Source organism: Diorhabda carinulata, chromosome 6 (assembly GCF_026250575.1).
Source record: "Diorhabda carinulata isolate Delta chromosome 6, icDioCari1.1, whole genome shotgun sequence".
In the NCBI taxonomy this organism is placed as follows: Eukaryota; Metazoa; Arthropoda; class Insecta; order Coleoptera; family Chrysomelidae; genus Diorhabda; species Diorhabda carinulata.
The window spans coordinates 12,637,598-12,663,312 of NC_079465.1; the positions used below are offsets into that span (position 1 = coordinate 12,637,598).

General features: G+C 31.0%; 1 protein-coding gene across 7 annotated transcripts in view; it reads right to left on the bottom strand.

The window, feature by feature from the left end:
• LOC130894767 (peripheral-type benzodiazepine receptor-associated protein 1) overlaps window positions 1-25,715 on the bottom strand; it is a 225,249-nt gene that overhangs the window by 72,877 nt on the left and 126,657 nt on the right. For 2 of the 7 annotated variants that reach the window (XM_057801748.1, XM_057801747.1), the window contains exon 9: window positions 21,635-21,649. The exons of the other annotated variants lie outside the window; for them this stretch is intronic. In XM_057801748.1, coding sequence (XP_057657731.1) covers window positions 21,635-21,649 — 15 coding nt within the window. The remainder of the gene's footprint in view (window positions 1-21,634; window positions 21,650-25,715) is intronic. 7 annotated transcript variants of the gene reach the window in all.

A 25,715-nucleotide genomic window follows, 5' to 3' on the forward strand; every position in this document is an offset into this window, starting at 1 on the left:
GAGAATCCAGATATCAGTACTCACCGATTAAGTCTGCAAACAGATATAAGCCAATCCTCTATTTTTACAATACTGAAGAGGGAAAAATTGCATCCATATCATTACACTCCTGTTCAGAATTTATTACCTCAAGATTTACCTAAGCGTCTAGAATTTGCCCATTTTTTGCAAGATAAACAAAATGTTAACCCTGATTTTGTGGATACAATTCTTTTTACTGATGAGGCAACATTTACCAGACGAGGAATATTTAATTATAAAAATAATCATTTGATGGAATATGTCCTTTTAAAATGCCAACCAATTTAAATGGACCTATTTATTTAGATTTTATTCAAGACCATTTACACGAATTACTAGAGGATATACCTCTCGCTTTAAGACAAAATATGTGGTTTTTGCACGACGGAGCACCACCACATTATTCTTTACAAGTTCGTCAATACTTAAACGAACAGTTTCTGTATCGATGGATTGGTCGTGGAAGTGAGTTTGCTTGGCCACCAAGAAGCCCTGATTTATATCGTTTGGATTTTTCAATTTGGTCGAAAATGAAGGCATCAGTTTACAAAAAAATAATTACTCCCCTTCCACAACTGCGACGGAAAATAGAAGAAGCCGCAGATGTAATTAAAAATAATAGACAAGGATTATTTGATATTAAGAGATCTTTACGAAAGCGGATCATAAAGTTGTATTGAAGTAAATGGTGGGCATTTTGAGCATTTGCTTTGAAGTATTTTATTTTTGTTCACAAATTTGTTATTGTTACATATTTAAGGAATAATAAAATTTTTTTTGAAAAAATTAATATTTATTAAACTTTTTAGAAACAAATAAATCGATAACCGATTGAGTTACACGAATCAAAGAAGAGTAACTTTTTTTGTAGAATTTAACGCTTTTTAATATTTTTTTTATTATTTTAGTTGTAAGTTTAGCCCAAAAAAAGTTTACTTTGATTTAAATAACACAAACAAGTGGAACTAGCGCCATCTAGTAGCAATGTTAAATTAGAGTGCAAATTATGATACCTCTTTCCAAAAAACGTAAAATTGCCAATTTTCAAAGAGAAATTGTGAAAACATGAAAAATTATTGCGAAAATCAAAATTTAAATTTAAATTTTGAACACCCCTAGCAATATTTGCATAAGGCATGTTGAGCAGAATCATCATCATCATTTTGAGGTCAAGAATCTACAGTTCAGAGGATTGGACATTCTTAATGAATCACCCTACATATATATATATATATATATATATATATATATATATATATATATATATATATATATATATATATATATATATTTCCTAATTTTCCTATTTCTTAGACCATTGATATATTAATGCATCTAAATGTTCTTGATATTTATTGAAATAATAATTCGATACTTGTTGGGAAAGTCCTTGTACATATGGTAAGGAAAAATGTTTCATGTTTTGATGTTTCCTTTCTGTTTTGTTTTTAAATTGATTGTAGTATCTGTTTATCCTTTTCTTGAATATGTTATTTATCATTTTTTTCGGATAATTATTTTCTTTCAATGCAGTTTTTGCTTTTTAAATAGCTAAGCATCTAAATATAAAATTCAAAACATAAAACATTTTTCCTTACCATATGTACAAGGACTTTCCCAACAATTATCGAATTATTTCAATAAATATGATATTAGTATAAGTCTTAGAGGACATAATACATTATCCAAATATTTCACTAAATTGAAATCTAAAACACCAAAAAACAAAAGAAGTAATATTATATATGAAGTGCCTTGTACTACTTGGAAAATAGACTAAGAGGTCATCAATACGATAAAAAAATAGAACTGCATTAACGAACCATGAAATATCAAAAAAACATAAATTCAATTATAAAGATTCAAAAATTCTTGAAACGAAAAAGCTTTAAAAAAAGATCTAAATAATTGAAGTAGAATTTATAGCTCTATATAATAAATTAAATATATTTGAGAAAAGACCTAAAATCAAGAACATTTAGGTACACATATGAAATATTTATATACAATAATTTTGCGTATTTCAGATGTGTTAGACAATTTGGCATTGTTCTAAAATGATATTTATAGTGAAATGGATGCATAATTGTCCTTATGAAAACATTTCTGTTATCTTTTCCATATACTTGAATACAAGATTCTGTACGAGCTTTATAATTCTTCTGGCACTCTGCGACTAGAAAGAAATTTCAATATCTGGAACTCCAGAGAACATTAGTATTTATAACTCTTAACAATTACTTTGACACATTGCTCATTATTGTTAAAGGTGTGAGTTTTTACTTGGACAAATCAACTGTAGATTGTTTGGAGAATCGTGTTGGCTTTTCAGGAACTCTGCACACAAACTACAAGATATTTTAAACAAGACTCTGCATCTTATTGTTCTGCTTCTAAATACGTAGATTTCTACCAAGGGGGCTATGTTTCTGGGTATTGCATGTCACGTTTCCCAAGGTGTTAGCATTGCTTCTTCGAGGCACTTAAGCCCTTTGATAAAATAGACAGGATATTTGCAGTGTGAAGATTATACTCTCATTTGTTAGTAAAGATATATCTCCTCCATTTATGAAGCCTACATCCTGTAAAACATACCAGCAGTGGCTCTTTCGTATATTCCACTTGTAATTTAACTCAATAATGCTGTTGAAATTGACGGCAAACTGGCCTCAAACTGGCTCATTTAAGCAGAATTTATATTATAATTTTGGTAGCTTTATACTGGAATTACTAGAAAAATCAACTGAAAGAAATTTTGCTTTTTTTCGGTTTTCGGTTACTGAATAAGGCTTTAGCAACTCTAGCAAAATTACGGGCACGTGATTTCGAAATTTTTGAACTTGTAATACAAAAAAATTTTTAAGCACGAATAAATCGAAAATTAAGAGAAATTCGAAAAAAAGTGTCGTAACAAAATATGTAGAGTACAAAATTTTTCACAAAAAAGGTCAGTAGTCATTTTTTCGTTGGGACCACTATTTGAAGTTTCAATGGATATATTTCATCACTCGCCATATAAACAAGCAAATCCAACAAGATATTTGTCGTTTGTATTATTAACAATATCTTCATGTATATAACTCACATGAACTACTTCTTGGTTTCAAATGAACTAATTTTAAAAAACCCGATCATCACACCATCTTCGTTCTCGGTTGATTATTAATTCAATATGCATAGAATTCTTAATGGTTTCTTTTTCACAAAAATATGGGTAGTCATTTTGTGCTCAACAATTTTGGGCACTTTTTTCGAATTCTACGTAGTTTTCGAGTTATTCACGATTCAAAATATTTTTGAGCATTCAAACCCATCTGATAATGGAAATTTTGAGGTTAGAAAAAAATTTAAACCTCTTTTGTACAGAATGTTGTGCTCCACATTTTTTGTCCCGGCAGTTTGTGTCGGAATCCTCATAGTTTTTGAATTATCTGCAATTCAAAATGTTTTTGAGTACAGGAACCCATTTTAAGGTGACAATTTTGAGGTTAGAAAAAAATTTAAGAGTTGCCATAGTTATTCAGTATCCCAAAACCTCCCAGAATCTAGAAAATCAAAGCCGCCCAATTGAATGTATTTAAATCCCTTCTCAAATTTATAACTTATCACTTTAAAAACTTGTTTTTGTTTATTTGTCTGCAATTCAATGAGCAATCCGTGAAATGACGAAAGTTTTCAATTAAAACAATAATTGTATACTATCTACAATATGGTGAAAATTAATATGAAAAATAAAGTGTTTTCGCCATTTTCGAATTGACATTTTGTTGTACTAAAAGTGATAAAATTCTTTATAAAGCCGTGTAGCCTAAATATTCTATGCGTAAAAGCCAGTTCCAAAATAATATACTGAACTATGCGTTCTATGATAATTTGTCATAAATTCTCATTATAATTTATACTATACTATTCTAGAGCTCTAGAATAAACCATCAAAGATTTTTAATAAAGAAAATTGAGAGAAAACATGCACGTGTTGTTGATTAAAAACAAAGTCAACATGTTGAAAACCCTCTTAGTAAATAAACTTGATTCATTTATTTTTGTAACAATATATCCGAAGAGTTTGGTAATGTAATTTCATCTTATTACATTAACTAATAATGTAAAACATCAAAATATAAGAAAATAGACACATTGCTAGCTCCTAATACTTTACAATGAACCTCATAGATCCATGTATCAACTAAAAACCTCCAAGTTTGTTGTAATTTCAGAATTTTCAATAGGTTTAAGGGATGATTTTACCAAATATTTTTAAAATGTATGTATGTGAATCGGGTAGAGAGAAGTTTCACATATTATTTTGTTCCAATACATATCTGAAACTGGTTGTATATCCAAAAAATTCCCTGTTTTTCACAATACATTTGACTGTGAATTATTTTAAAAGCTATGTGCAGAGAATAGAGAACTACAAGATTCTCTTTCAATAATAGATGTCGAAGCAGTAGAAAGATGAATTTGAAATTGTTAGATAATGTTAATTACAGATGCAAACTAGAATAAATGATTCAAGATTTCTATATGATTGTAAATCACTTGATGAAAAGCCATATCACAATACTGGCAAATGGTAAATTGATATAATAAAAAAAAATCACTTATAGGAAGACGTGAAAATAAATATAATTTTGGTAGCTTTCAATAATTTTTTCTGTTCGATTTCTATTTATTATGAATTTGTATTAATATGGTTTGTAATTATGTTTATATTGTTTCTTATTAACTTATCAATTGCAAGGATGAATAAGGGAAACTATACTTTCGTTGGAATATAATTTTTAATTTATCATATTTTACAGTATTCTGACACACATGACAACTCTTATAGTTTTGTACAGTGACAACCTTGCACGATCGTTACATTTATACATATTGATCACAACGTTGTCATGGTTTTCCAAAATTAGAGAAAATAAAGAAGAAAATAAATTAAACATAAACTCCCCCCTGTGAAGGAAACCTTCAAATAAATATAAAGTAAATGTACAAAGGTAGATGTGAACATTTATATTGCACATAATTAAAATATATCACTAAGTGTCTGTATCTTAAGTGTGCATAAATACCGTACTGAACGATTCACTATTCCTGCAGTGGTAGGAATTTTTGCAAGTCTTGAGACACTATGGGAGAGCTGCTGGATTCGACCTAGAGGTCATTTGCATGGAGGCTGGTTACAATGTTTGATTAGTACAAGGGCTCCAGCCCTAACCATTATTAATAATGGTTTTGTTGGATCCTCCTATTAATATTGGATGTGTCCTTAAGAAATATATTCTCGTATGAAACGTGTTGATACATAGTTGGATGTCTTGGGGCGGTGATAATCTATTTGATGGAGTTTATACAAGATCAGCATCAGGAAATGAGGTTAAAGGGTGACCAATCAAACAATGTGAAGGTGTGAGGGGTTTTAGAGCGTTGGAGTTGGTGGGTTGAGAATAAAACGGGCGTAAATTAAAAATTCCTTCAATCTGTACCAAAACAGAATAAAATTCTTCATATATAAATTGTTTGTTATACAATATGCGTTGTAAATGATGTTTAGTGCTTTTTACAGCTGTTTCCCAAAGGCCACCAAAATTTGGTATATAAGGGGGTATAAAATTCCACCGTATATTATCTTTGATTGATTGATTGTTGATATGATCTTGATTATTATGAAAGAAGACGCCCAATAAAGCCTAACCTAACCAATAAAGGTATTACCGAGGTCTGAAAAAACGTCAGGTGGTATTCCAAGATAAGAAACATTCAGTTGTTAGATTGAATAACAATTCTAAATGAATTTATTTTGTGCAGAAACAGACAAAAACGCAAACATAGCATTTTAATATTTTGTATCCTCGTCCTAGCTTATCTTTTAATGGAAATTGACCTGCACAGTCAAATTCAGTAAATAAAAAGATAATGCTGGTTTTACTCTATGACCAGGTGGATTGGCTATTAGGTATGTAGCAAATGTTGGGTTAAATTTAAAACAAGTTATGCATTCTTTGTGTACTTTCCTCGCCAAGTTGCGTCCATCCATCCTGATGGATGGCAACAATAATTGTGGACCTGGATGTAAGAATATGTGATGCTTATGTATAAATAGTAGTTTTGTGAAAATGTGTTTGGAAGAAAATAATATCGGTTGTTTTGTATGAATAGAGATTGATGTAAATCTTAATCTACCTCCTACACGTAATATATTATTTTCTTCAAGAAATGGTGCAATGGTGGTCACTGTATTGAGTTGGTATGTTGAAAAGTCCTCAATTGGGTTGTCTCTCCAAATTTTTAAATGAAGTTTTTCTGATCATTATGTACTAACATTTTCCTGTACATTTTTGACACGTCAGCTGAAAAGACACATTTGTAGAGTCTGAACCTGATTAGTATATCAAAGATGTTATTTTGAATTTTAAGGCCTACTAACTGTAAGTCATTGAGAGACCATCCCGAACTGGTTATACATAATCCTTCAAAAACTACTCTTTGTTTTGTTGTAATACTTGTTTCTTTAAAAACTTCATGATGGGGAAAATAGTAATTTAGGCTGATAATTGATTTCGTTAATTTTCACATGTGACCTAACTGTATATATACATTAATGAAATTCTTGTAAAGATCATGATCAAGATCATGAAATTCTTCTTTCAATAGCTGTTTCTCCATAATTACCCAATATTTCAGGTGGCTTTTTTAATGGAAGTTCAACAACAAATTGACCGTTAGGATGATGTGGTTTCTGGAATTTGTTTGTAACAGAACATTTGAAGAATCTTGAGAGATAGAAGAATTGCATTAATAAATTTGTTTTTTTGTATTAAAATTATATAATAATGTATTGTGTTTTCGTCTGCATTTTATACAGAAACCTAAATTGCACATTTCTTTTTATTATCATATTCTCAAACAGTTTCAAAGTCATTACATGTATAAATATAATGTTCACCTTTGCAAAATTTACATGTTAATTTATCAATTGCTAAATGTACTTGACTACGACCCTGTATTCTTGGCGATTTTTGGACTTGATTATTTTATTGATTATGATTAGTGAGTACTTTGGTTTGAGAATGTGGCTCTTCCAAAGATTCCAATACAGGGGTGCTCAAACTTGAACTGCTGGCGATCTACCTCAATATTTTTAGACTACTTACGATCGACCCTGAGAGGCTGCAAGTATGTGTGATGCAGGGTTGTCGTACATACACGATACACCCTACCTACCTAGGTAGGGTGTACCGTAGCATATATAGATATTAGCTTTCTGCACAATATAGGTACATTATTTTAGTCAAGGTTTGGGTTAGGTTTAGTTAGGTTCTTCTCTACAATATCAATGAAAAAACTCATAGTTATTCAAAATTGCGAGTTTATTGGTTGTTACAAAACAAAAGAGTTACATATTGGGTTAAACCTAACTAAAGAGTGGCTTTGGATGTTGAAGCGTGGCACTGCATGTCCTCAGCATACTTTTCATAAGATGGTACGTAACCACTGAGTGCTAATCGCTAGCATGATGACATATGATCGTCAGTTAGTCGATTGCGATATTTTGACTTAATTATCTTCATTTCAGAAAATGCAGACTCGCACAAGTAAGTTGACCCAAACAATGCCGTCAGTTGAAGGGCGATTTGCCTTAGATTCGGATATTTATCTTCAGATATAAAACACCAGAAATTTGTATCAGATGCTGTAGCTTTGAGATGTATATCTGATATATATGGAATGAAAAAAATGAAGGGAATTCTTCATTAGCTCGACACAATGCCACAAAACCGTTTTTGTTTCCAGTCATTGCTGGTGCTCCATCGGTTGTAATGCACACTAATTTATATATTGGTAGCTCGTAGTTTTTTACAAAATTAAAAAAAACTTCATATATATCTTCGCCACGGGTCTTCCCCTTCAGAGGAATGATTGTCAAAAATTCTTCCTTAGCCGACATGTCATTGAATACCATCCGAATAAAAATACACAGCTGGGCAGTGTCTGTCATATCAGTGGATTCGTCGAACTGTAAAGAAAAGTATGTACATTCCATGATATCATGTTTTAGTTTATCTGCGATGTCCTGACTCATGACCTCAATACGCCTTGTGACAGTCGGACGAGATAACTGAAGTTCTCTAATAGCAGACATGATTTCTGTTTTATTTTTAAAATCTCCAAATAAAGTCTCACCCGCTTCAATAAATGCTTCCTTCACCACCGAACCATCTTCGAATGGTTTCTTGTGTTTCGCCAATATATGAGATATTTTAAATGACGCGATCGTAGCAGCTTTTGATTGTTTGGCTGGTCTTGTGAACATGGTTTGTTCTTTTTTCAAACAAGATATAAAATCACTTACTTTTCGTTTTCTTAATTCACTCTGTGGCGGAAAATCCTTTTGATAGTTTTTATGAACCGTTTTATGATGCCTCTCTAAGTTACCACGCTTAGGTATTGCAACTGACGCACGACAAATAACACAAATGCACTTATCCTTCACCATACAAAAGAAAAATTCTTCCTCCCAATCCTTATTAAAATGATACGTTTTAGATTTCTTCACCGCACTCATTTTCCACTATTTAATAATAAACTTTGTATCGACGTAGTATCGCTATCAAGTTACAATTCAGAATGACTCCAATTCATGCAGGCGCAACATTTATATCGACGTGAAAGAAAGTCTCGAGTGTTCCTGTCAAACGCGCCGCCCGAAACTAAACAGTACAGTCTAGTCTAGAAACAATGCGGCTTTTCTTTGACAAGTGCCGCGCATTCCTTTGATAAAGCCGCCTTTTGCCGCAAGCAGTGTTATTTTATTACGTAATACATTTTTGTAGTTTAGTTACCTACCTACTTATTAAAAATTTTTTTCTTCTCGAGATCTACTCAAAAAGCACTCGCGATCGACCGTTTGAGCACCCCTGTTCCAATATATCTTGTCTTTCTTGAAAAATTCTAGAAAATTGTATAGCGTAGGTAATTTAGATGAAGTATAAGATTATTTCCACTTATTTTGAGTCGTTCTATCATGTTTATTGTAACAATAAGTCATATTCCAAAGGGCTTCTTTGGAAAGCTTCATTCCTTCAAGTGCTGGGCTATGTTTTCAAATGTCATCTACTAAATTTTTTAATTGCATGCATGTGGATTTAATTATAGAATTAATATTGAAAATTGCTTTCATATGGCTATCGATTAGGAATTGTTTTTTATCAAACTTCTAACAAAGTTTTTGCCAAGCTCTCTGAGAGTCTTGACATTCATCACATCCAGAGATGACACGATTTGCATACCCTTCTAGAGCAACATTTAAAAAGTTATATTTTTGAGTATCATTTAGATAAATTTTTTAATCAATTTTGACATAAAATTTTTCTTAAATCCTTAACAATCACCGTTAAAGACAGATAGCTGAATTTTAGAAAGTAAAAAATTTGATAATGAATCTTTGACTGATGATGAATGTACTATTGTTGCAGGACCTATAGTCAGGGCCGAGCCGTGCCGGGGGTGGAAGGGGTGCATGGCACCTGGGCGGCACTAACAAGGGGCGGCAAAAGGCAAAATGTCTCTAAAAAAATAACAGCCCCATCATGCAAATAAATGTTTTTATTAATTTTCCCAAAAATGTTATTAATTTTCCCAATCTAAAATGTAAACAGTTGGTGCGTCATACATATACCTCAAAATCGGCATTGAATTATCCAATTACTCCTATATCCAATACGACACATTTGCTAGATAGAGACGATTTTTACTAATGAATATACTTTTCTATTAGAGTAGACTAGAAATTTACCGCATATCTCGCCTTACCTACTAATCAAATTTCGACTAGGTACGCTAATAGGGCGGCATATTTTGTTTTTGCACCCGGGTGGCGGATACCCTAGACTCGGCCCTGCCTATAGTATTTGTTTCCAAAGGGTCCCGTTCATCAAACTGCCGCTATAGTTCTTCAGTACAACGTTCTTCTATTAACCCTCGTATATTTTCACATTCATTAATTAGATTGATATTATTGCCATACCGTTATTGAATATTTAGTAAATCAGGTGAGATGGCACCGTCCTTGATTGATTTTATTTACTTTTCAAAATACGTTAAACGTTTTGTAATAGATCCCCTATTTCTAATAAGGTGTTTAATATCTACATTAGCCATTATAATAGAAAGTAATTATAAATTGTATCTAATTTGATGTTTGTGTGAAAATAATACTTGAATGATAGTTTTTTGGTCCAAATCGAAAAAAATTCACAAAAATACACTCTAGCAATAATGATCTTAATGCAAATGGTAAATAGAGATGAAAATAAGATCGGACTGACCTTGTATTGTTCTAGCCCGGACTACTGGCTGCACATCCGACCAAATTAATATTCCTCAAAGCGTTGCTGTTACCGTTTTGAAACTTGACTGAGGGATTGGAACAGTCACACTTCTAACTTATGGATTATTTTTATATAATTTATAGTTTTTATTTGATTTGATTGAAAATTGGTGTATAAAAATAATACTAGACTTATTTACACATCCGACTCTCAAAGGACTAGAAAATGTTTTTAATTATGTTGAATTGTTACTTATAATTGCAAGTGTGAATAAGCAAAACTTTAATTTCTTACGAACACGATTTTTAATTTATTATATTTTAAAGTATTCTGACACGCGAATAAACTCTTATAGATTTGTACAGTGACTGATTTGCACGATAGTTACATTTATACATATTAATCACAGCGTTGCCGTGGTTTTTCAAAATTAGAATAAATAAAGAAGAAGAGAAATCAAACAAATATTGTGAGTTGATGGAAAGTCCATTTTTTAATTATCACATTCTACAGTTACTTGGACCCACTTTCTTATGATTTCAGCACTTTCCAATTTCGATAGTAAGAGAAAAAATTATGTTAACTGATTTCTATCAAACAAAATTTTTCAATTTCAATCTATTCCTTTTGAAAATTAATTAATCTTTGATACCAAATTTACGAAAATATACCTATATAAATTCATTATTTTGGTAACCAAGAGTATGAATCAACAATTGATTTTTCACAATCAATCCAAATTGACCATCAAATTTTATCGAACTATCAAGATTAAAAACAGGTACGTGACCTGTTACCAAATTATTTTACACAATCCAAAGAATAATTGCTCCAGAAGCTAAGTTAGCTCTGACAGTATCTTTTCTAAAAAATATTCTCAAGTTAATATGTCTTAAAAAATATAGATTTCAAATTTTGTTATATATAATGCCACACCATAAATTTACAGTTTACATTTAAAAAAATAGGATTTTCCACCAGCTACATATATTGCAAATATGTTTACATAAGCGTTTTCGGATTTTGATGTGTTGCAGATGGAATTAATTCTTGACGAATAGTTATGTCAACATCAGAAAATTTGGGAGGCTGAAATTTAATGAGAAAGGAATTTCTTGTGCTATTAGTTGAATAAAATAATTTATTACTAATAAAAGTATTATTTTTGACAAACTAAATATAAATTGACATATAATTTTTCAAATCAGTTGAGGTTTTTCTTCCTTTTTATTCAGTTAATAGTATTATGAGTTAAAAAGATCAAATAAGTTGAAATTAGATATTTTTTATGTATTTTATCAATAGTGAGAGGAGGTAGTAATAAATATCTTTCCAAGATATCTGACCAAGATATGGTCACTTTTTTGTTAATATTGTTTTGAACTCTTTATTATTGTTATATTACTGTTCATATGAACTGCTGACAGAATAAAAGTCCATAAAATGTTATTTTTCCATTACATGCTTCGCTAAGCACGTCTATTGGAATATAATCTGCAATCACTTTTGTATAGAGAAATGTGATTCGAAAGCTCTTTTATTTTTAACTTTGTTATAAATATATTTTACTGTATGATTTGCATGCCGTTTTTATATTATTTAATGGCTCTAAACCAGCGGTTCTCAAACTTTTTTAGAGACGGAACCCTTTTGGAAAGCGAAATACTTGACGAACCCTACAATAAAACAATAGTCTCTAAAAGTATATTCTTTATTAATAAGCATAATAAACGTAGAATGTAACATATACATTTCTGAGTCGTTATCGCTAACAAACTCACTGAGTAACGTGAAGCTTTCTATTTCTCTCTTACTAACGCTAATAATCCAAAAATCTAATTTTCTTTTAAAAGCAGGTATTTTGTTACAGGCCTGGAACACTGTTGTCTGTTTACCTTGCAATGATAAATTTAATTCGTTCAGTTTTTGAAAGATATCCTCCATGAAAGACAGTCGGAACAACCAAGTTTTATCATTCAAACGGTCTTTCAAATTAAAAGAAGATAAAACCTGGATCCACCAAAACACAACTTAAAGAAAAAACAGTCAAGACAACAGATTGCAAAGAGCGAGCCGGCTCCGAAAATATAATGGCGATCATTTTTTAAGATAGTCTTGGGATTTTGTTCATCGACTATTTTCAAAAAAGTTATACCATAACAAGAGAGCATTACGCATTACGATAAGATAAAAGGAGAAAAATGGCAAAAAAGCAGCCGCTTTGGGTTGGAAGAGTTGAAAAGGTTAGAGCGTTGCTGGGGAGATGTATACTCCTAAAAAACAAATAAAAATGAGTTAAAAAAATGTCAAATATTTACGTTGAGTCGGAAATTTCTCAGACAATCTCAAACTTTGTAGCTCTTCTCTTTTTTCATCGTAATTGGAATATTTGAATCATAATTGAAATATGAAGAATAATTTTAAGTCTATGTTAAGAATAACTACTCGAGCTCTTCAGAATCCCTCATTGAGCATACATATCATCATTGGAGGGGAGCGTCGCATATATGAGATTTATACTCAGAATTCAATTAGAGACCAAAGAGGAAGGTTCCATTTTTGCAGTATCCCGTGCCGTTAGTGTGTATCCACGTTTTGACTTTGGTGGCATATCGTTCCGCTTGCAAATAATCATGTAAGTACTTTTTTCTTAATTGTTATTGTAATTGATTTTATCTGTTTATTTTTTTTATTCATATTTCTAAAGGCCAAGAAAATTCTTATCGAACTAGGAATTACTGCAGTTCCTGGAGGAACTATTAACAAATGGGAGCATCGACACAATCGATCAAATGTATATGGAGAAAAAGCGATTAGAATTTCTCGAAGTGCTTGCGTTTAGACATTTGAAAGAACGGGCCAAAATAAGGAATCTCAAAACATAAAGAATCCTCAAGTTGTCCTAAAACCCATTCCAAATAAGGAGATATCTGTGCCATGAATGTGGCAAACGTAGAAACAATAATACTACGGTTCGCTAATCGCAGTATACGCGATTCGTCTGTAAAAATCACTTCACTGCCACCATCACTCGCAGTAGTTACCTAAATGAAGAAAAAGAAATTGTATAATATTTTAAAATATATGTATTTTTGTCTAATAATTTTTAAGGCTGTTTAAATATCTCAAATATACGTACTTTTCTCGTAGCTATGATTTTTCCTTTAAAACACTGTTTTTATTCGATATGTGGCAGGCTAACCAAGTAAATTTTTCTACATTTCAATTTTTTCCTAATGTAAGTAACTCAATATTCGAGAGTACACAGTTCAATTAGAAATGTTTGATTTTGTTTTGATACAATTTATGATCATTTTCTTCAGCTTGTCTCTTTATTGAGAACGGTTTCCTTGGCATGTACAACGATGCATATCTCCTAAACCATAAATTTAATCGAGTTGAACAAAGAGTAACTTTTTGTTGAAAAATCGAATGAAAAAGTCATTTTTGGTATTTTTAGATTGTAACTAACTCCTAATTGTTTAACACTATTACGAACATAATTTTTGTTTCTATCAACCTTGTCCTCGCATCAGTTCAACTGAGTTCATATTGGTCTTTCGAGGTTAATAACAACTACAGGATGAATCCAGCGAAAGTAATACCAACTGTCCTAAAAAGGAGCCCGCAGCACCACCAATCTTTAAAACAGAAGTAAGAAATCTCAAACCTCTTACTGAACTTTTTGATGTGATAGCACCGAGAGCTTAAATGCTTATATAATAACCCACAACAGCGGATAGCTCTAAAAATATAATTGATACATGAAACATAAGTGATCTCTCAGAGTTGTCTTGCGCAATATACATAGAACACTGAATAAGAATTTGTTGAAAATAAATACTAACGGTATTAGGTCATGAAGTAATAAACATTACAAACATATACCAGTTAAAAACCTCACAGTACGAAGTAAAAACCTTACTAAATACATTGACAGCGTTTGAAGAGAAACAACACAATGTACAAACTACCAAAGGAACACCAGCAAAGAAGAGCGAACAACAATCGAGTTAGTCTAACAACTTGAAGAACAATATGGTTCGTCAATGTATCTTGTATTCTTAAATTGGAGGACTTTTAAAAGTTCACTCTTCACAGTGATTTCCAAAATGAAATAATGGACAACGTTCTTAGAATAGCAGTCTAGAGCGCCAACTACCTAGGACGGTCAGAGAATCAGAATATCGCTGATAGAAAATAGAAAAGACATAGACAAAGACACAGTACTTCCAGAAGTACATGTAGGTATCTAGCAAACATAACATAAAAATACCTAATTCAACCAGAAACTGACCCATTAGCATCAAAAATTAATAAGAGAAAAAAAAAAGCTTAGAAAGAGATGGGAAACAAAGAGGTGAATAGGACAAGAATACCTAGTAACCGCTCCAAACCAACTAAATTTCCTATAAAAAAATCTAAACAGTGAAGCGAGAAATGTCAAACATGAATAAATCCTAGAAAAGAGCCTGTGTATGATCTGATCACAGGCAGCGTTCTGGACTAACTCCCAACCGACTAATAACTATTATATTAAACGCCATGTTGGCCTTGAGTTATTTCCTCTTCATTAGGAAGTAACCCTGATATTTGCCATCAAAAAATCAGGGAAAGACCTGAGTGATGTGATATCATACAGATCTATCAGCCTCCTGTCCATTCAATCTGATATAATCACAATACTAAATACAAGAAACCTCGTCCCCAACAACCAGTTTGGCTTTCGAAACCAACATGAAACAGGTACATACAGTCATCATAAAAATACGGTTTGATCACGAACATAAAAGATATTACTTTTGACGTTATTCAGGTCTTCGACAAGGTTTAACAGGAAGTACTTCTGTGCAAAATAAAAATGAACTTTGAAGTGCTGAAGTCTTATTCGATAGAAAGATATATGTGTGGAATATAAAGAATCATACACACATTTAGAACCGGTAAAATATCAATTACCATAAGACATTGTTCTAGGTCCAATTCGGTATCTGCTTCACACAGTTGATCTTTTTAGGACAGGAGTCACTACCCTAGCTATGTTTGCAAATAATACAGCAGTTCTAGAATCCCACAGAAACACTACAACTGCTTGCAGTACCAACTCGACAGAATCCATAAACCGATTAAGACCTGGTGCATCACAGCGAATACCTGCGAATTTGTTCTTCTGACATTCACCTTTGAGAAATATACTTGTCCTATCATAATTGTCTAATTCCAATTATCTCTCACGAATAAATTGCTTGTATACAAAACCATGATAATATAGGTTCGGCGCTCAGCATCATAAGATACAGCATATTCTCAATAACATATTTGAAAGATAACCCAAAACCCCATTAATTACTGAAGAATGTGGCAAATTACCGGAGTACCAGACGTGTTGACAGTTCACCCAAATAAACTAGTTGCTAATCTCATCCCCTCATACCCATCAGCCAATAAACCACCTAGTGAACCTATTCCACAGGCGTTATTGTCGGGTTAGTGCTTAAGTATGTCACACGTTAGAGCAAACTTACGTATATAATCAATAAAGAATATATTATTTAGGTAATAATTATAAGTGGTAACAGTGGATACCTCTAATCCATGTTATTTATCCACACCAAATTCTTATTGTCTCGATAAAAAGTGAAGATATTGAATAAGATGAGAGGCACGTAAGTATAAAATGAAAAAAATTTATACAAAATACAATTAATTGCAGTATTTGTAATTAATATTCTATTCTCTTCACATATTTTTATCTTTTCTTCAAATCGAACTTCAAATATAATTATTAACCATTTTCATATAATATGATTTGAGTTTTTGGGATTTAACATTATTCTCTCAGCCCTTAATATAGTGATGAAGAGAGGTGTTGGATTAATAAGAGGGAACGTTTTTATTGTTCTGTATGGCTGCAATAAATAATATGAAAATATTGATGGTCTGAGTTGCAAGCTTTGTGAAAAACATGTATAAATTCATTATCAGTCGTAGATGATATAATGATCGCGAAAAGTGGGGTATATTTTTTGAAGCTTATACTTCAATTAATAATGTGAAACAACCAGTTTCTTGCTTCATATTAAGCAGGCTATATTAATCGAACAATTAATGCCTTGAAACAATGTAACATTTCAATGAACTGATAGTGTGTCTAGATGTAAAAATTTGAAATATTCAGAATCAAGCAAATATATTCGAATGAATAAGATCAATTCAGCTAACTCTATTTTGTTTTCATTTCAAGCAATTACAAAAAATAGTAATTAAATAGTGAAAAAATATGTTTTTCTGTATTCAAACCGGATGACAAATAATACAATGAAGTTAGTTTATTCTAATTGGAATTTAATTGTTACCATTCAATCATTCATTGAACTATGTAAATATGTGTCTAGTTATTATAATAAACATGCCTGATAGTGTTCTAGCAATAAGTGAAATAAAGATAGAAATCGAAAGTGTTGTTCATGTGTAAAGATCGTTATGTGAAAAATGTAACGTAGAACATGCAACTTTCTAAAATAAATTTGTGTCTTCTAATTGTTTCAGAATGTAACATACCGCAGGTACCGGCAATAGGAAGTATAGGAGGGCGTCCGCTCTCTCCTAGAGCTGCCAACGTAATATCTTTCTTTCGTGCATTATCTGAAATTTTTATGAAATTAGCCAAAAATCAAACAATTTGTTGCAATATTTGGGCCTTTCCTCTTCACATTCTTGAATGCAGTATTTTATCATTGAATGCGAATATTTCAATATAAAGAGCTCAAATCGACGAATAATATTCATCTCAAAATATTCTGTCACAATTAACCTCGAGACCTTTGAGCACATATATTCATGAATCGTTGGACTTCACACCGAAACATGGAAAGCATCATGGCAAATATATTTTTAACAGTTAAATAACCATTCAATTATTGTGAACTTGCGCAATACATCTTTCAAAGGGAATTCACAGCATCCTCTTAACTGGTATCTTCTTTAAATCCCGCTTTGTTACGTTTTAAGTAATCTTCTTTACTGTCACTTCTTTTATTTTCCCTAATTAGAAGCAACCGTTGCAGAAATTCTGTAATTCTGTGGTATCCATTACTTTCCATTTATATCAGTATGAGAATACGCAATATGTTATACAATTGGAAAACTTAACAAAAATTCTTAGGTTTTGTTTAATAAGACAAACCACAAACTTATATCTATATATAAAGAGAGAGAGAGAGAAATGCTTTATTATTAAAAAATATTCATAATTTGTAACTGTGAAAACTAAAGAACAAACATAAAAATAATTAAATGAAGATACAAATAAAGTAAAATTTCGATATACAGAATATAACCACAATGAGTAACAAAATTATAGGTAATAGTAATAGGTAATAATTAGTATATGAGTCCATAGGAAAATTAAACCAGTATGCAGCATGTTCAGAATTAAATATTCTTATTAGAATAGAAGTCGTTTACAGGGTAGAAGGCACTTTCCAGTAAATATGCCCTCAAATTATTGCGGAATGCGGGAAAATATAACATCGATTTGATTTCAATTGGCAAGTGATTGTGCATTTTTTTGCATTGTAAAATATTGAGCTCTTAAATAATTTTTAACGTGGAGTAGGTAGGTAAAGGTCGTTTTCCGCGTTTATAAGTGGATAGCCGCGCAATGACCTCTCAGAATTGGGGAAGTGTACTTACGAATTAGACAAACGGATTCAAAGATGAATAGGGAAAAAAGAGTCAGAATTTTTAATCTTTCAAAAAAGTCATGGCAGTGAACCCTGCTGTTTAGTCCGAGTAAATATCTCATTATATATATATATATATATATATATATATATATATATATATATATATATATATATATATATATATATATATATATATATCCTTATTCAACAATAACTGTGCTGTAAATTCCACTCTACAGTACTGATTTGAGTCAACGCTCACCGAGGATATGGATGAAAATGAATCAAATAATTTCTATGAAAATCTTAGTTACCTTATGATTCATGTTGAATTAATTCTCGGAGACTTGAATTCAAAAGTTGGCAACAAAAGTGAATTACGAGTTTCATTGTTAACTTTAGTCTGAATAACACTAGCAATAACAATGGTGTTAGGCTGGTTGATTAGACAGCCGCATATCAAACGATTATTAGCAGTAATTTTTTCAAAAGAAAAACTATTTACAAGTAATCACGGAGTACAGTAAAAATTAAATTGATAATATTGCGATTGATGCAACACATTGCACTGAGACGCTAAATTTATGAACGTGGTAGGTATTAACATATTAATAGGGGTTGAGAAAGTCTGCTTTAAAAGCTACTTATGTAGTTAAAAAAAATCCAATTAACCATTTAATGAAGACTGGTTTTTCTGCAAAATCGATCCTGATGGAGATACTTTGAATTGAGTTTGACTCAGTAGAAATAACAAAGGTGATATTCTATGTGTTTGTATTGTATGGATTGAATACTTAACGATAATTTGTTACATATTTTGATTGCAATAACAGAATTGGTCGCCATTGAAAGCTTATAAAAGGTGTGAATTTGAAAACGTACCAAACTGTATAATTCGTTCTTGATAGAAAATTCAATGCTATACAGTGACTGAATTTTATCAACCTCCTAACAGAAGTGGACACTACCCCTTAAGTCTTAAATTTAAAGGGGGGTTGACTGATACCTATTTTTAAGGGTCGTTTATAACATACTTTAAAAAACCACTACTTTCCTTTTCTTGAGCATTTAGTGGCAAATCTAGTGACAATTGTAAACAAGTTTTAGGTATCATAAAAACTTTGTCGCATCATTCAAATGGAATTTATTATTTGAAATAAAGAGATTTACTTTAATGTCCACAATGTTTGAGGGAAAAAATTCCAATCATGAATGTAATTAGTTATTTAGTTTGGCAAACTGGTTCCGTTGCTATCAATATATTAAATAATTCTAGTTTTTGTTTTTAATTTGGCACCACAAATAGAAGCACTAATCACATCTATTTTTTCAGTATTACATAGATACATTATATTATACGAAGGGGGAGGGGATAGAAAGACCCATCTCAATTTTATACGAAGGTAGTCTCGAATACATACATCAAATACTCTATTCCTGGTGGCAAGTACAAAACAGGTTTTTTCCCAGCCCACTAATATATTTTTACTTGTGCAGATATTATATGCAATTTCAAGCCAATTTCGTGGAAGTCAATTCTAGTGGATTAAATAATACGTTGGCAGTAATATACAAAAATTAACAAAACAATATGGTTGAAAATAACTTCCAATTCATTTTATTGTCCCAGATACAGGAAGATAGAGAAATCAACATAAAATTTTTGATTATGTTCTCAAAAACGTGAATTATGATTCGTTGTATTAGTTACGAAATTTGGGTAGCCTGTGTAGAGCCCTATAGGAGATGTTTGTGAATTTTGTTTACACAGTTTCGAGATATTTTGACTCTCACGTAAAATTAATTTTATTTAAATTCGTTATATGCCGCTAGCCAGGATTCTTAAGTGAAATAATAAAATAAAAGGTTGCTGCAACTACCTACGTGGTTGGGTATTGGGTGCAAAATATACTATTTTCATATGAATAGTTTTTTCACTAAGTGGAACATCATACATGTAGACATTTGTTACTACATGTGTTAATTTTCTATGTAAGTGGTTTGACTATTTCTGACACACTCTGAATAATTCAACTTCTATTTTTCACATTTATCAAAAACCGATGACAATAAACTAATTAAATAATTTCGTTTATTATCCTTGCTAATTTCATCAGTATAATATTTCACGGAATCTTTTGAAAATATCTTTACCCATTCCACCGATTGGAAAAATTCAAAAATCTGTCAAGGACTAATGTAAATACAATAATTCAATAATGGTGTGGTAATTTTTAAAGTATTTTATTATTAGTACTAGTAAACTCACCTACTCACCTACCAAATGCAAACTAGGCACTAAATGTAATTTTTGGTCCAATTTACATTTAATATAAATAACAAACTAAAGCAAAAAAATCATCATAATCTACTCTTCCATGTAGAATACTTGTGACAGCAATAAAAAATCTATTATTGCCGGAACGTAATGTATTAAACTTTAGTTCGTAGATAGCGGCTTTTTTAAATACTTAAAAAGTTAACTCAAGAGACTCATCTGCAAAGGAGGCTGGCTTATTTGAGTGGAACTTTTGGATGAAAATAAAATCGGTTGGGTGAATATGTAAAATCACACTAGTATCTGTAGCTTGCATTTGGCAAGAGAGCTTCTTGATACACCGCACCGTATAGAATTCTGATTTTTGGTTAGGGTGATATACTACATCATTATATTTACTATATATAATAATACCAATTATGCCAAATAAGTAAAATGATTTCGAAGAATAAAACGGTTGATTTTTTCTTGAGTATAATACGCTGATAGAAATAGCGTATGAAAATATCACTGTGTAATATATGTCAAATGTAGTATTAGGGAAGTACAATCTTTGATGGCTTATGTATATATGATTACTAATTCTTGATTAATCTAATCCATATTCCTAAGAATTTGGTCAAAAATGAAGCAGACTATCTTTCACGTATTACCCAAATTTCACTAGTGCTCACGATAAAATAGAATTATTTTCGCAATAACTAAATCTATGTTTATTAAAACCTGCAACACCATTAACAGATACAATAAAATGCTGCAGCTGAGATTATTATGATTTTAAAAATGAAACGAATTGCGAGCTTAGTACTTATTTGAATGTTGCAGTTTTTGAGCTGACTAACGAAATTAACGCCTTACGACTATTGGACTTATACCAGCAATTGAACTAACTATTTATCTCATTCAAGTCGCCTCAAAAATAAAACTGTTTAGATAAAGTGCAACAATCTGAAATATATTATTTTCTATTCATTATTTGTCTTTAGGTTTAGGATGTTTCCATCATTAATGAATATTATATAATTTCCCATATTATTTTCAATTTACCGAGAATGATAAATTCATATTACATTAGAGAGCTGATCATTCAAAATAATCCTGTGTTCACACAGGTTTTGTTTAATAGAATTTCATACACTTTGCTCAATTTCGCAATTTATGATTTTTTTATATGGCATCATAACATTTATTGCCAATTTTACCACTGTAAAAAACTTAAATATTTCATATATTTTTGTTGCGACTGAACAATATCTATGTTCAAAAAGCTTCAAGCTAAACTCCCTTACTTTTCTTGCTTAAATTAGTTTACTTACGTTGATGCAGTTGTACTAAGGAAAAATATTTATAAAAATTGAATCATTTTGGTTTTCAAGATAATTCTCTAGCGATGACGATAAGGCAAATCGTGATGAAAGATTTCAACATTTTTGAAGAGGCGTAGTAGTTATTTTAATAAAACAAATACATTTCACTTTTTTGTCCGCTATTTCCACTTCATTCCAACATACTAATAATAGATAACTTGGCTTCTATAATGCTTAAACCATTTGGACCACAAACTACCGTTATGGGAAACTTTTATGTCCTTGTGAAATGAACGCGTGGTGCGATAATGGATTAATTAGATCCTTTTTTTAAGTATCAATGAATGCCATCCTTACTTAGAGTAATTTTAAAATCAAACTATGGAAATAATATCCGTGACAGGAAGATATATGAATTAAAATCAAGACGGTACCCAAATATAATTGCTAAGGAAATAGAAATAATTCACAGATATTGAAATATTTCTGCCCAACAGATTCATTAGGCGAGACATAGACATAGAACCAGAGTTACATACAGAGTTAGTTTTATGTATGGAACGCCTCAATTATCTCGGAAGCTGCTTGTATCATTTTTATAAATTTCTGTGTACAAGGGTGTTATAATACGACCGGTATTATGGTGGTATTTACATTGTTGTCAGATCTTTCCTTTCTCCGGAAAAATAATGAACTTTGTTATTTTAAACGGATCACCCTATATATTTTGTGTTTTTAGATATCCTTGAGAAATACTGATTATTTTTCGTGTAATATTCTCTATACCTAAATATCATAATTTCGGAGTAATAGCTACATTTATAGTATCTCCATCAAAGTTACAATAAATATTGTACAATTAGATGGCTACGATTGAATAAACTCGTTTAATTTGAATATTCTTTAATAATTTATGTACTAATACATTCTAGTAACAAGGTCTAGTGTCAGTAAGTTGGTTAAAAGTTTAATGAAACTGGTGCAGTAACAAATTTATCCAAATTATAGCGCAGAAAACCTACAACTGCAGACAAATGTTTAAATGTTTATGTTTGTGTCACGTTAGACGTACATCCACATTTATGAAGTAGAAAAATTACTAATTTCAGAAAATATACAGTAAAGGCGATTACAGCAGATGTTCAAAATGTTTTCCAATCACTTCAATATAAAAAGCCATTTTTAAAATTTTGCAATATCCCTGACTGCTCATTTTTTTTATCTCTGTGGTAATCCTATCTTTGAATTCCTAAATATTAGCAGGTTTTGTTTTATAAACGATGTATTGTAAGTGACCCCACAAGAAATAATGTAAAGGTTTCATGTCGGGTGATCGCGGGGGTCATTTGATAAAACCACGCCTTCCAATCAATCTTCTGGAAAACACATTATCTAGGAAAATTTCTAATAATGAAGTTTTTCTAAATGTAATTGAAAATACTTACTTGGATTTGGAAATATCCGAGTCAACTCAGGTATAATACTATTTTCGAATAAATCTAAATACGCCAGAACATTTAAGTTATCCTCAATGCAAAAGGAACCAATTATTTTGTCGCCTATTATTCCAGCCAATTGATTTTTTCGAGATATTGAGTGTGGGATTCACGAATACAACAAGGATTGTTACGTGACCATTATCTACAATTATGCCGATTTAAATTTTTCCATCATGAGGTCTGTAAATTCTTCACTTCTAACAAAATCGTCATCTGACAACACTTGAACCAACGTTACTTCGTATGGATGGAATTTATTATCAAGTATTTTCATTATGGATGTTTCCAAAATATCAAGTTCCCTAGATATTTGTCTACTACTCAAGTGTGGATCGTCTTCTAACAGGAAACAAACATCTAAATATTCATTTTCAGTTGATACAGTTTTTCTGTGCCCTGATTTGAATAAATCTTTCACTAAACCAGTTTTGTTAAACTTTTTTAATAATTTACTGACAGTAGATCTTGTTATGGGATTTCGATTAGGACATTACACGTTTCTTGTTGACTTCTACGCCTATCACCATATCCTAATATCATTAAAATATCAATTCGTTCTTCTTCAAATAAACAGACTTTCAATAAAATTCAACAATAATAATTTATTGAAATATCAAATTTGTTATTGTAGCAGTCGTAGTCACTTAAATGTATTATTTTAACTTTGGCGATGATAGCGCAAATGTAGCATTAGATGGAAAATAATAAGTTTTTCTTAAGGATTTCAAAAAGTGAAAATATAGTGTGATCTACTTGAAATAACTAAATAAATAATAAGTTTATTATTTTTCCGGAAAAAGGAAAGATTTAAAAACAATGTAAATACCATCATAATACCGACTCTATCACAAGACCCTTGTATATCAAAAGTTCAATAATTGAGAATAGAATATTATTTATCTCTATGTAAGTAGGTATATCTCGATTTATGTTTGCAAATTATTATCTGCCTATGGATGAAATAGATTATTGATATTATGAATAGACAATTTTACATATTGTACAGAATGAAAAATCTTTCTTAAACTAAATTCAAATTTGTGACAAATCATTTAAAAGGCTGTGAAATATTTTCTGTATATGTATATGTGCTGAAACGAAAGAAATAATGGGCATGATTATGAAATAATTAATTGATTTAACCAAAATTTCATCCCATTGATTTCATTGGCCAAATGACATAAATTGACGTGAATCGAGATCGATTAACATCAATTTACAATAGACGTCAATTCGCTTCAATTGCTAATGGACAAACAAATAGTGGCAGAACACTGATTACTCAAAAAAACGATTGTAGTTACGTAAATAACATAATAAGAAATATAGTGTAGATGAAAATAAACATGGAGTTGAGTGTTAGAGCCTTATTACTGTGGTTTTGCCCCATTGAAAATTATTGTAGGTGAGAAGGAATACAAAATTCAAACTTCTAGATGTTCTTCATCTATTTTGTAACTCCATATAACTATTATTTTTGTGGGAAATGAGGAAACTGATGATTATGATTTCTGATACTATACTTATACTTATGAATGAGCTACTAAAAAAATTGCCCATTCACAGTTCCGTCAAAGAAATATGGGCTTACGACATGATTCCCAACTATTCCACCCAATATATTTAATGACCACCTTGTTTGACTGATAGTCTGTATATAATGCGGTTGATCTGTTGCATAATAATGGAAATTGTGTCTATAAACAAATCCATTTCTATGAAAGGTTGCTTCATCGGCAAATAATACAGAATGGAAAACATCTCTGTTTTGCTGAATTTGTTCTTGAGCCCACTCACAAAAGGTTCCCCGTTTTTCATAATCATCATCCAATAGTTCCTGCATTCGCTTTATACGGTAAGGATGCATTTTATTCTTAGATCGGATTTTTTGGCTTAGGACGGTTTGTTTTGATATATCCCGTGTCGAGATATGAGGATCTTCCGTAACTTTTAACATTACGGCCATCTCGTTGTCCTGTCACATTGCATTCTTCAACCTTCCGCTTTTTTCGTAAGCTACACTACCACTTCTGGTGAATAGTTGAAGCAAATTTTCCAATGTCTCTTTTCTTGGCTGTCTTCTATCTAGAAATTTCTGTTGATAAATATTTTGTGCGAGTAAACAGTTCTTATCACTGGCACCCAGTACAAAAATCATATCTGTCAATTCTTGTATCAGAAAATTCATGATGATTCTTAGTTGCTTCCTCGTTCTTTGTAATACGTCTAGATAATAACTAATCACTCCGAAAGAAACTTTGAAAATGTCAAATTCACAGGTTACTTGAAAAAACTATGGATATTTTCATTTCATTTGTTGGTAAGGTGATGATTGCTTAATTTAGTTTTGTAGATACTCTATTTATTTTATTACAGTTTTTAACGGCATAAAATTATTGGTTTGATTTTGTCACAAAAACTAGCAGTATTTTAAACGTCACATTGAGTGTTTACTTGTTAAAAAGGTGAATATTTTTAAATCATAAACAAAAGATGCAATTTTCTTAAAATTTTATAAGATGGTAAAATAATATACTGCGTGCTTCATTTAAAAAATGTTTTTGCTAATTGAAATGTCTAAAAGTCTTATC